This window comes from Carya illinoinensis, chromosome 8 (assembly GCF_018687715.1).
Source record: "Carya illinoinensis cultivar Pawnee chromosome 8, C.illinoinensisPawnee_v1, whole genome shotgun sequence".
Classification (NCBI taxonomy): Eukaryota; Viridiplantae; Streptophyta; class Magnoliopsida; order Fagales; family Juglandaceae; genus Carya; species Carya illinoinensis.
Window position 1 is genome coordinate 824,016 of NC_056759.1, and position 14,035 is coordinate 838,050.

At 34.2% G+C, this 14,035-nt stretch overlaps 1 protein-coding gene across 1 annotated transcript; it reads left to right on the forward strand.

Moving 5' to 3' along the window:
* The first annotated feature begins 303 nt into the window (after positions 1-303).
* LOC122319208 (probable CCR4-associated factor 1 homolog 7) lies at positions 304-1,860 on the forward strand. Its single transcript, XM_043137163.1, has 2 exons — positions 304-465; positions 589-1,860. Exon 2 carries the CDS (start codon positions 850-852, stop codon positions 1,672-1,674), a length of 825 nt encoding a protein of 274 aa, XP_042993097.1. The 5' UTR covers positions 304-465; positions 589-849; the 3' UTR covers positions 1,675-1,860.
* Positions 1,861-14,035: the final 12,175 nt, after the last annotated feature.

The following is a 14,035-nucleotide window of genomic DNA, read 5'->3' on the forward strand; positions in this document are numbered from 1 at the left end:
AGTAACTGTATATAAAAATTTTATTTTATAAATTATTAATAAAATAAAAAAGGTTTAAGAGTTTTCGTTTTTAATAAATAAAAAAAAGTTTTAAACAATCAAATACAACGAATTTGTAGCATCATAACAAGGTTAAAAAGTGCTAACCGTACTGGATAGTCGCCGTAAAGGTGTAAAACCATTAAAAATATTATATATTTATTTTCAATTATTTCTCAATTATACATAAACGATATGAAAAATCCTAATTCGTTGAGAAACGACATCGTTGGATGCTCGTTCCGCTTTTCGTCGTCCTTAAGTAACCCCCATCAATCACCAAGTAATTGCCCCCTCTTCCTCTCCGTCTCCCTTCTCTTTGTTTCGTTGACTCGGAGAGTTCGCTTCGTCGAAGCGGAAATAAACGATTTGTGATTCCAAGTTCGAGATCAGTTTAATTCCAACACTCGGTTTCACTAAACCAAGGTCAGATCTCTCGCGTAATCGGAGTTTTTTCTTTGTTTCGTCTAGTCACTTTGGTTTTTAGGGTTCTTGATTAACTCTTGTCTCTTTTTAAATTTACGTTTTGTTGGATTGGGCTTGTTTCAGAACTAGTGGAACGACCAAAAAAGGTTCGTTTTCGACTCTAATTCGCAGTAACACAGTTCAGTTCAGGTTTCTGAATGCTTCATAGATTGCTTTCGTTTCTGGTTTGCTATCTTCGGTCTGCTATAGATCTGCTCGAAGCAGGAAGCGCTGCCATTTTTGCGAAAACTTAATTCGTAGCTCTACATAACAGTTAAACACCTTGACTTCAGATCTGGGTTTGATACTGTTCGTCATTCTGTTGCCCGAATTCAACTGTTGGAAATGTCGATTTTACCGAAAGGCGATTCGATTCAAATCCGGGAGGTTTGGAGTGATAATCTGGAGGAAGAATTTGCTTTGATCCGTGAAATTGTTGACGATTATAACTATATTGCTATGGACACCGAGTTCCCGGGCGTGGTTCTTCGTCCTGTGGGGACTTTCAAGAACATCAATGACTATAACTATCAAACACTGAAAGACAACGTGGATATGCTGAAATTGATTCAATTGGGTCTCACCTTCTCCGACGAGCATGGAAATCTTCCCACGTGCGGGACCGATCAGTTTTGCATCTGGCAATTCAACTTCCGTGAGTTTAATATAAGTGAAGATATTTTCGCAAGCGATTCCATTGACTTGTTGCACGAGTCAGGGATTGATTTCAAGAAAAATAACGAGAAGGGCATCGATGTGAATCGGTTCGGTGAGCTTTTGATGTCGTCGGGGATTGTGTTGAACGATGCTGTGCAATGGGTCACCTTCCACAGTGGGTATGATTTCGGTTACTTGCTTAAACTTCTGACATGCCGGAGTTTGCCCGATGCGCAAGCTGGGTTCTTTGATCTAATCAACATGTATTTCCCCATGGTATATGATATCAAGCATTTGATGAAGTTTTGCAATAGCCTCCACGGTGGTTTGAACAAGCTTGCGGAGTTGTTGGAAGTGGAGAGAGTTGGCGTGTGCCATCAAGCGGGTTCTGATAGTTTGCTGACTGCCAGTACCTTTAGGAAGTTGAGGGACTCCTTTTTCAGTGGCTCTACAGAGAAATACGCAGGCGTTTTATATGGTCTTGGTGTCGAGAATGGACAGAGTACTAATTAAAAGAAAATAAATGGGAAAAATATTGATGAATATTGTAGAATCTCTTTGTACACTGGGAAAAAAGTTGTTGATTTAGTCGTAACTTATCTTCTTTGCTTGCTTTGCCTTGTCTGGTTTTATAGCTTAATCTGGATGTACATTGATGCAGTTAGTCGTTGAATAAAAATTTATGATGTTTGTTTGCTTCGGTTGAGTTTCCCTCTCTTCGTGAATTATGATCATCCCCATATTGTTTCTTTACTGTTCTTACTGATTAGTTCCTACCACAAATAACTATCCTTATGTGGGTTGGACTTGGTAGTGGAATGGTAAATAGCTCTGCATATGTGGGTTGGGTTGACAATGCGAGTAGTGAGTGTAAACGCATATTGGATCGGTACATCCAACGAGAGAATTTGACACGTGAGATTCAAGTCAGAAAATGGCATCGGGCACTTTGGGTAATAGGTGATACAAAGACGGATGAACTATTACATGAAGGATGAACTATTAGCGAGAGAAAAATATGCCATTCCGTTACACGTAGCAAGCCTGCTCGGGTGCTGATTACGCGTGGTTCTGCAGACGCGGATGAGGATTTGTGGCCAGTATTGTGCATGGGTTTATGATGTTTCTTGCTTGGAGTATCTTGCATGCTGGTGGAATATTGGCAGCTAGGTACCTAAGCACGTTAAAGACGATGGACGGTACCAGATTCACATTTACTTGCTTTACTCGGATTTGGCCGTTGTCCTACTCGCCCTTGTTTTTGTTTTTGCTGTGGCTGAGCTTCGTCGGAGATATATGCCACCAGTTCATTAGAGCATCCGCATTTGTTTTTTTAAATTGTTTTTCATCTTTAAATTTAACTCATGTTATCAAAAGTTGGCCCACATTAAATTAGCCCATCCATTTTCATCCTAAATATGAGCTACAGTAATTTCATCTTTTTCTTCAAAAATTTCAAAGATGAAGAGTCCTATTGCAAGTCTATATCAATTATTTATTAATTTCATCGTTTTCTCTTATGTTATTTTGTTATATTTTGAGATTATTATACTATAGATGTGGCATTTTTATGAATTGTATATATGAAATTTTTATTTACATATGAGATTTTATCATCTATGTACATTTGAGATTATTATAATGTGATATTTTTATGAATTGTACATATGAAATTTTTATTTACATATGAGATTTTATCATCTATGTATATATGAGATTATTATATTATAGATTTTTAGATTGTGAAAATGAAAATGAATATGATTGTTGGAGGTTATTGAAGATTAGGAAAATAAAATAAAAAAGTAATTAAATAATAAAAATAATAAAAAATAATAATATTTTATTATTATAGAGAATATGATGACTAATTCAATGTAGATTTTAAGTATTTAGTGGTTAATTAAAAGCTAAAAAATTATATATTTTTCAAATTTTAAATATTGAAATAACCTATTAATGACAATGCTCTTTACGTGTTAAGTTTGGAATTACTGCAACTATTGAGTACAACCTGTAAACACGCATTCCAAAGGCGTAAAAAAATGAGGTCTGCTAGGTACAACTGTCCCATATCCCCACTGCGCCCTCGTGGCTGATGTGGCAACATTAAAAAAATAAAAAGAATAAAGAAAGAAAGAAAGAAAAGCGGAAGAAATGGGGGAGATCAATGAAAAGCGGAAGAAAGGAGGGAGACCAAAAAGCAGAGAGGGATATCAATGAAAAATGAAAGCTGATGTTAGTTCGAAACCAGAGAGGGAGAAGCTGGATGTGTCTCTCCTTGCCATCGTGCGTTGGAGGGAAATCGAATCAAAAGAGCTACTTTGGGTTGGATGCTGTAGAGGGAAACCAGAGAGCGAAACTAGAAAGGGAGATCAAAACTTATTTAACTCTATACCTCTGCTTTGTGGGTTTAGCCTGTGGAATGTAACGTGGTTGCAACGGGATTTCCAAACTAACCTAGATGCTCAAGAACCTAGTATTTGTGTAGCTTGGAGCATATTATTCTATCTCTCCTGAAAATCTCTCCAAAGATTGAACTGAAAAATAGAACAGAGAAAAAGAGAAGGAAAAAAAAAAGATTCGGAGCTTTGAGAACAATGCTGAATTTGGATAGCGGTATACGATACTCTTAAACTGATGCTCCACATAAAATTGATGATAAATCGGTCATACCCACAACGACGACGCCATTTCCCTTACCCACAAAGATGACTGTTGCCCAGATGACTAACACAAGAGGGGGGGTGAATTGAGTTGTATTAAAAAAAAATAACAATTATAAATCAAATATATAATATAAAATATAAACAAAATATGAAATAACAATAAATATAAGGAGTAAGGGTAAGAGAGAAGCAAACTCAGTATGTTAACGAGGTTCGGCCCCACTGCCTACGTCCTCGCCTCAAGCTACCCCTTGAGGATTCTCAAATTCACTATTCAACCTCCTTCAGGTGGAGATAGAAACCTATTACACCTTTGAACAACACCGCTACAAAGGATCCGTGTAGAACACCCTCTACACTTGCAATCACCTTACACGTGGTGATTCAACTATTCCCTGTGTAGAATACTTTCTACACACACAAGGGTTATACACACCCTTTTTCTGATACAAAAGCTGATAGTGGGTAGGTTATCAGAAAACACTCCTCAACGAGTGAAATAAGAACAATACAGCGCAAGCTATATCTCTCAAAATGAACAAGGATTAAGGCTCAATGTTTAGAGAAGAGAGAATGAAAGCTTTGAATGAATGTTGTATGCTCTTGGTGTTGTGAATGTGAAGCTCTCAAATGATCTATTTATAGGCATATGAGACTTCATATTCAAATTTAAAAAGATTCACATGTCAAAGACAACATCATTCACTTTTTCAAAAAATTCAAATAAAAGGTTCTTCTTTTTCAATTGTCAAAGACAACATCATTCACTTTTTCAAAGAATTCAAATAAAAGGTTCTTCTTTCTCAATTGTCAAAGACAACATCATTCACTTTTTCAAAAAAATCAAACCTAATCTTTTACTTTTGGCATATGACAAAATGAGCACACTTTCATTTTCAAAAAATTCAAACCTAATCTTTTACTTTTTGTATAAGTCTAAAAAAGCATCAATCACTTTTGAAAATATTCAAATAAAACATGCACATGTGAAAGATGACAATCAATTATCTTTAATATTTTCAAAGTTCAACCCTTTAATCAAGGCATGCACATGCAAAAGATGACAATCAATCATCTTTCAAAATTTTCAAATTTAATTTTCAAAAATATTCATGCACATGTGGAAAATGTATTTTAATGCTTTATGATAAAATATTAATTTTGAGCATTAATCCTAATTTCGAATTTTGAAGAGATTTACAACATTACTCTATAATTTTAATGTGAACTTGTTCCCTTCTTGCTCATGCTTGTTTCCTTGATGTGCTTGACTCCATTGTGTAGACAACTTGAGCTTGAGACTTCTTTATTCTTTGAATTCATTTGTTATCATCAAAATCCATGTGTAGATTTATAATCACATGAAACTTGAAATCTTGAGTTCAACAATCTCCCCCTTTTTGATGATGACAAATATTTGATAGAACTTGAAACCTATATTAATACTTAAGCTCCCCCTGAAAATATGCGTTAGTTTTTCAAGCAAAAGTATAAATATAATTCCAAGCATATATAACAAGTTTAGCAATTTAAACAATGTTAATGTTCTAGTCTAACACTTCTCCCCCTTTTGGCATCATTAAAAAGGATCCGCAACAAGAAAATGGATTGAAGAAAACGATGCGTTTAATAGTCACTGTAGATAGTTGAAAAATGGAGCCGTCCGTGACCCGACAAGTGCTGCAAAGCCTCGAGGCCTAACTCTATGAATTTAATACGGCTGAAGATTTAAACAATCGCCTGATGTTGTTGACAAACGGGATTGAAGGCTCCGAGTTTCTATAAAAAAATGATCATTTTCATCTATCGGATGCCAAAAAAATAATCACTTCTTGACCTGAGTTCTGTTTTTCCACAACGATAGAATGGCTGAGCAATTCTCTTCCACTAATGTTCCAGACTTGAATCAGGAACCCTTGACGCATCAATCATCAATCTTCTCTCCTGAGGCCGTCAATACCATGATAGGAGCAGTGAACCGTTTTTCTAGTAAGGCTGATTCTGAGATTATTGCAGAATCAAGAATGCTCAGTAATCAATATGCCGCCTCTGTTACGATCATGTCTCGAAGGTTAATGGCGAGGGTGAGTGAGATTGATCATCTTAACATGCAAATATCTGAGTTACGACAGAAGCTTGCTAATAAGGATAGTGAGAATAAAAGGCTAAAGCAAGAAAACCAAGAGTTGAAAAAATTTGCAGATTGGTATGCTCATGATCTGCAACCACGAATAAAAGAGCTGGAACGAGAAAGGGTTCAGATACAAGGTCAACATCGGCAGATAACAGCAGAGGTTCATCGTTTACTAGAAAAATAGGGACAATCTACTGTTAATCTCGCTGGCTTAGTAAGAAAACTTTTGACAATGTGTGTCCAGCATATCTTGTATTTCTTTTGACTAAATAAGATTTGAAGAGAAAATAGTTTGTCTTATTCTTTATGCTATCTCTATAAAATCAGTCCTGAAGTTCATCTAATCCGCATCAAGTTTTCATCTCATCTCTATAACTCATTTGCATTCCTTCAGCATTCTCGTTTTAAGCCTTCTATTCTTTTCTCAATGGCTCATTCTTCTAACATTTCTCTAGATCCATCCATGAGGCATTCTGCATCTCAACCTCCTGTTCTTTCTGCAGCTACCATTGGTGCCATGTTGCAGCAAGAAAATAATAATCTGACTAATAAGTCAGATTCTGATGCTATTTATGACTTGGTGAGTCTTGGGACTCGCTACTCTTCCTCTATTGTGGCTTTTTCTCAGCGGCTACAAGCCAAAAATCACGAAGTTGAAAAGCTCAAAGAACAAATTGTTGTACTTCAACAAATTGTTCAAGAGTCTCACACAAGGGAAGGAATCATTCGGCAGAAGAATAAACAGTTGAAATCTTTATTAGATTCTTCATTCCGCTTGCCGGTTCCCATGAATAAGAATGACATGATATTGTATGAAGAGAATGAGCGTCTCAAACATGAGGCTAAGAATCTCAAATTTATGTAAAAGTATTAAAAAAAATCTATCTCTATTTTTATTGACTCTGGTCTATCTTTTAAGAGATATTCATAGCATGCATCATACCTATTTCTCTTCTGATCATACATAATCTATCTTCTGGTAAAGGTTTTGTGAAAATATCTGCTAACTGATCGTGTGTGTTTGTGAACTCTAACATTATATCACCTTTTTGCACATGATCTCGAAGAAAATGATACCTTATTTCAATATGCTTAGTTCTAGAATGTTGTATTGGGTTCTTTGAAAGATTTATAGCACTTGTATTATCACATTTGATTGGAATGTGATTATACATGAGTTTAAAATCTTCAAGTTGTTGCTTCATGTAGAGAATTTGAGCACAACAACAACCCGCAGCAACATATTCTGCCTCAGCAGTAGATAGTGCAACAGAATTTTGTTTTTTACTAAACCAGGAAACTAATGCATGACCTAAGAAATGGCATGCTCCACTAGTGCTTTTTCGATCTATTTTACAGCCAGCATAATCTGCATCTGTGTAGCTGATTAGATCGAAAGATGTGTGCTTAGGGTACCATAACCCTAGGTTAATTGTACCACTAAGATATCTAAGAATGCGCTTAACTGCAATTAAATGTGATTCTTTTGGAGATGATTGAAAACGTGCACATAAGCACACACTAAACATAATATCTGGTCTACTGGCTGTTAAATATAATAAGCTACCAATCATACATCGATATATCTTCGAGTCAACTGGCTTACCGGATTCATCTTTATCAAGTTTAGTTGATGGGCTCATTGGTGTTCCAATTTCCTTAGCATTTTCCATCCCAAACTTCTTCAGTAATTCCTTAATATATTTTGATTGATTGATGAATGTCCCACTTTTTGCTTGCTTAATTTGCAATCCGAGAAAGAATGTAAGTTCACCCATCATGCTCATCTCAAATTCTTCCTGCATAGTCTTAGCAAAAACTTGACACATATTTTCATTAGTAGCACCGAATATTATATCATCAACATAAATCTGAATCAAAAGAATATCATCATTTTCATATTTAATGAAAAGAGTTGTGTCGATTTTTCCTCTTGAAAAACCTTTTTCAATCAAGAAACCACTGAGTCTCTCGTACCAAGCTCTAGGAGCTTGTTTAAGTCCATATAGTGCTTTTATGAGTTTGAAAACATGATTTGGGGAAATATGATTTTCAAAACCTGGAGGTTGCTCAACATATACCTCTTCATTTATAAAACCATTTAAGAAAGCACTTTTAACATCCATTTGAAAAAGTTTGAAATCTTTATAACAAGCATATGCAAGTAGCATTCGAATAGCTTCTAATCTTGCGACAGGTGCATATGTCTCATCATAATCGATTCCTTCTTCTTGATTAAAACCTTGGGCTACAAGTCGAGCCTTATTTCTAGTAATGACTCCAGACTCATCTTTCTTGTTTCTAAAAACCCATTTTGTTCCAATAATAGTATAATTTTTGGGTCTAGGAACAAGTGTCCAAACATCATTTCTTTCAAATTGATTCAACTCTTCTTGCATAGCTAGAATCCAAGATTCATCAAGAAGTGCGTCATCAATATTTTTGGGTTCAATTTGAGATAGAAAAGCAGTATGATTACAAATATTTCTAAGAGATGATCGAGTACTTACACCTTGTGAAGGTTCTCCCAAAATTTGTTCCACTGGATGATCTTTCACAAATTTCCACTGTTTGGTTGCATCTTGTATTAAATTTTGATGATCTTTCCTGATGGCTCCATGTTGAACTTCCTCTATTGCTTTCTCTTTGTTGAGATTGAGACTTTCTGTGTTATTTATACCTTCTATTTCTTCATCAATAGATTTCTTGGAGAGTGGAGAATTAGATTCATCAAATACTACATGCATAGATTCTTGTACAGTTAAAGTCTTTTTGTTGAATACTCTATAAGCTTTACTATTAGTAGAATACCCGAGAAAAATACCTTCATCAGATTTTGCATCAAACTTGCCTAAATTATCTCTGTCATTCAAAATAAAACATTTGCATCCAAATACATGAAAGTAACTAATGTTGGGCTTTTTCTCATTCCAAAGCTCATAGGGGGTTTTATCTAATTTAGACCTTAACATAACTCTATTTATAACATAACATGCAGTACTTACCGCTTCGGCCCAAAAATAACTAGGCAAGTTGTTCTCATTGAGCATTGTTCTTGCCATCTCTTGAAGAGATCTATTTTTCCTCTCTACTACCCCATTTTGTTGAGGAGTTCGAGGAGCAGAAAAATTATGAATAAAACCGTTTTCATCACAAAATGTTTCAATATTTTTATTAACAAATTCTTTTCCCCTATCACTTCGGATACTTGAAATAGTATAGCCCTTTTCATTTTGAATTCTCTTGCATAACTTGGTAAAGGCATTATGTGCCTCATCTTTATGAGCAAGAAAGATGACCCAAGTATATCTAGAGAAATCATCAACAATAAGAAATGCATAATATTTTCCTCCTAGACTTGCAACTCTATTTGGTCCAAAAAGATCCATGTGTATCAGTTGCAATGGTCTAGTAGTGGAAATATGTTTCTTAGTTTTAAAAGAAGTTTTTGTTTGTTTACCAAATTGACATGCATCACAAATTTTGTCTTTAAGAAAATATGTTTTTGGTAAACCTCTCACAAGATCATTTTTTGAAAGTTTGGAAATAAGTTCCATGTTGGCATGACCTAATCTTCTATGCCATAACCAACTAGTTTCATTTTGAGCTGACAAGCAAATAGCATCTTGTGAGGTAATTTCTTCAAAATCAATTGTATAAACATTATTGTTTCTAAAAGCAATAAAACAAATATTACAATCATGATCATTCAAAATAATGCATTTATCCATTTTAAAAGTAACTGTAAATCCTTTATCACATAATTGACTTATGCTCAAAAGATTATGTTTTAAACCTTCAACAAGTAGAACATCTTCAATTATGAGAGAAGATTCATTACCAATTTTACCTATTCCCACGATCTTCCCTTTCGAGTTGTCTCCAAATGTCACGTGTCCTTCTTCTTTAGATCTAAGATCAAAGAACTTAGTCTTGTCTCCCGTCATGTGTCTTGAACATCCACTATCTAAAAACCACTTATTTTTGCTTGTGGATGACTTCATGCATACCTATAAAAACAATTAAAATGATTTTTCTTGGTACCCAAGTTCTTTGGGTCCTTTATTTATTAGTATTAGAAGAAACAAGATTTTTAGGTACCCATATGGCCCTAATAGTCATTGTATGATTTCTTCTAATAGGACAAGTATGATAATTATGACCATTTCTATTACAAAAATTACAAATAGCATGTGACATATGTGAAAAACTTGAATGATTATAATAATATCCTTTTTTGACAAAATTATTTTTATGAAAAGAATTTTGAATATTAGTCTTTGAGGTAGAATGATTATCAAAGAAATTTTTATAAGGTTTGTATTTTTGTTTTGGCATATATCCCAAACCTGCCTTGTCAAAAACACATCTTTGACTACCAAGAAGTTTTTCAAAATTTCTTTTTCCATTCGTAAAGTTTTCAACAATATTTTCTAAATCGGTTTTCTTCTTATTCAATTCAAGATTTTCATCTTTCAAAATGATACTTTCTTTTCTTAAAATTTCAATTTCGTTTGTTAAAGAAGAATTTTTCTTTTTCAAAGCAGTATACTTTATACCTAATTTTTCAAATTCCTCATAAATCTCTTCTAAAACATTTTGCAATTCTTCATATGAAAGATTTTCAATATTATCAAGATTTGTTACCTCAATGTCATCTTTAGCCATAAGACAAAGATTTGCTGATTCTTCATTGCTTGCTTCACTATCTGAGCTACTTGAATCATCATCCCATGTAGCTTTCATTGCTTTCTTACCCTTGTTTCGATCTTTCTTTAGCAGAGGACAATCTGGCTTGATATGACCAGGTTTATTGCATTTATAACAAATTAAAGTGTCGTTTTTACCTGAATCTTTCTTGGAAAACTTTTTGAAAGATTTCCTCGGAGGAGTTCTATTTTTCTTCAAGAACCTCTGAATTCTTCTTGTTATCATCGCAACTTCTTCATCTTTATCGTCATTTTCCTCATCTTCATCACTTTCACTTTCATGAGGAACAGCTTTAAGTGCTAAGCTCTTCTTTGGCTTTCCTTCTTCTTCTCCTCTTTTCAATGTGTACTCATGGGTGATAAGTGACCCGATGAGTTCATTGACTTCGAGCTTCTTGAGGTCTCTAGCTTCAAGAATCGCTGTAACTTTTGATTCCCAACGTTTTGGTAAAGAGTTGAGAATTTTTCTTACTATCTCCACCTTGGAATAAACTTTGCCAAGAGCTGTCAAGCTGTTTATGATGTTAGTAAAACGAGTGTGCATACTAGAAATAGATTCATCATCATTCATCTTAAACATTTCATATTCATGAGTAAGAATATAAATTTTTAATTCCTTGACTTGCGAAGTTCCTTCATAAGTTACTTCCAAGTTATCCCAAATTTCCTTTGCCGTAGCGCAATTCATTATTCTATTAAACTCATTTCCATTAAGAGCATTATATAATAAATTCATAGCAGTTAAATTTAAAGTATAAAGTCTATCGTCTTCACGATCAAACTCTTCTTCTTCCTTTTTGACCTTTACTCCACCAACCACTTTTGTTGGAATATAAGGTCCATTTACAATACATTTCCATATTTCTCTACCTTGAGCTTGAAGAAATATTCTCATTCTAACTTTCCAGAATGAGTAATTATCTTCACAAAAGAGTGGAGGCCGACTACTAGATTGACTTTCACCAAATGAAGCTGCAATGTTAGCCATAAGATCTTAACTCAAAAGATAGTTAATCTTATAATAGAGCTCTTAGCTCTGATACCAATTGTTGCCCAGATGACTAACACAAGAGGGGGGATGAATTGAGTTGTATTAAAAAAAAATAACAATTATAAATCAAATATATAATATAAAATATAAACAAAATATGAAATAACAATAAATATAAGGAGTAAGGGTAAGAGAGAAGCAAACTCAGTATGTTAACGAGGTTCGGCCCCACTGCCTACGTCCTCGCCTCAAGCTACCCCTTGAGGATTCCCAAATTCACTATTCAACCTCCTTCAGGTGGAGATAGAAACCTATTACACCTTTGAACAACACCGCTACAAAGGATCCGTGTAGAACACCCTCTACACTTGCAATCACCTTACACGTGGTGATTCAACTATTCCCTGTGTAGAATACTTTCTACACACACAAGGGTTATACACACCCTTTTTCTGATACAAAAGCTGATAGTGGGTAGGTTATCAGAAAACACTCCTCAACGAGTGAAATAAGAACAATACAGCGCAAGCTATATCTCTCAAAATGAACAAGGATTAAGGCTCAATGTTTAGAGAAGAGAGAATGAAAGCTTTGAATGAATGTTGTATGCTCTTGGTGTTGTGAATGTGAAGCTCTCAAATGATCTATTTATAGGCATATGAGACTTCATATTCAAATTTAAAAAGATTCACATGTCAAAGACAACATCATTCACTTTTTCAAAAAATTCAAATAAAAGGTTCTTCTTTTTCAATTGTCAAAGACAACATCATTCACTTTTTCAAAGAATTCAAATAAAAGGTTCTTCTTTCTCAATTGTCAAAGACAACATCATTCACTTTTTCAAAAAAATCAAACCTAATCTTTTACTTTTGGCATATGACAAAATGAGCACACTTTCATTTTCAAAAAATTCAAACCTAATCTTTTACTTTTTGTATAAGTCTAAAAAAGCATCAATCACTTTTGAAAATATTCAAATAAAACATGCACATGTGAAAGATGACAATCAATCATCTTTAATATTTTCAAAGTTCAACCCTTTAATCAAGGCATGCACATGCAAAAGATGACAATCAATCATCTTTCAAAATTTTCAAATTTAATTTTCAAAAATATTCATGCACATGTGGAAAATGTATTTTAATGCTTTATGATAAAATATTAATTTTGAGCATTAATCCTAATTTCGAATTTTGAAGAGATTTACAACATTACTCTATAATTTTAATGTGAACTTGTTCCCTTCTTGCTCATGCTTGTTTCCTTGATGTGCTTGACTCCATTGTGTAGACAACTTGAGCTTGAGACTTCTTTATTCTTTGAATTCATTTGTTATCATCAAAATCCATGTGTAGATTTATAATCACATGAAATTTGAAATCTTGAGTTCAACAACGACAATAGCCACTCTCTGGTTTCAAAAAAATACACATGAATACACTTTGGTTTCTGACAATGTAACTCAAAATCGCAAAAATAGACTTTTCGTTTTTTTATTCCTTCCTCTCCTAGGTTCATTCATACCCAGGAAACAATCTAAATATTTCAAGGGTTTCAAAATTTTATTTTATTTTATTTTTGCACGAACACTATATTTCAGATAAAGAAATTTGGGATCGTTTGGCTATGGAAAAATCCCCAAAAATCGAATTTCTGTGAAGCTTTTTTGATATATTTTTTTCGCAGAATCATCATGCAAAGAAGAAGACTAAGGTTCTCTGGTAGAGGAAGGGAGGGAGGGGGCATCTTCGTTTTCAGTGGGAGATCAAACTGAGGGAGGGAGAGTAAGAATCTTGGGGAAGATAAGGTGGGTATCTCTATGCTTGGGGAAGACGAAGGAACAAATGTACTTATTCGATTTTGAGATGAAGAAGTTGTGTTGAAGTACTACGCTAAGACAAATCGAAAATGAGAAGGACCGGTTAAGAGATATGAAGAAAGAAATGGTGCCGTTTCCATTTAGTGCCACATAGGACACGAAGCTGCAGCAGGGATAAAGCGCGGTTGCCTATAGAATTTCTGTAAAAAAATACCCAATGGGGTTCCGTCCGAAAAGCTTCTTTAGAAGTCTACCCACGTCATTGGGTAGATCAGGCCGGCCCAATAAAATTTGATGCTTAAATCGAGAAGTTAAAATTAGACTTTTTCATGAAGCCCCACCTCTAAAAGTGAGGTCTGGGGTTCAATCCCCTCCCCAAATCCCCATATCAAAAAAAAAAAAAAAAAGACTTTTTCTAATATCAAAATTACTAAATTAAATTTAAATATATATTTATTTAAAAATTATTTTTTTATTTGTTGGGATGCAAAATTATTAATTAAATTTTTATATTAAAATATTTTTAATATCTATTTCTCAATTAATAAT

Coding starts and splice junctions, on each gene's coding strand:
- LOC122319208 (XM_043137163.1), top strand. CDS start 850: ATGTCGATTTTACCGAAAGGCGATTCGATTCAAATCCGGGAGGTTTGG.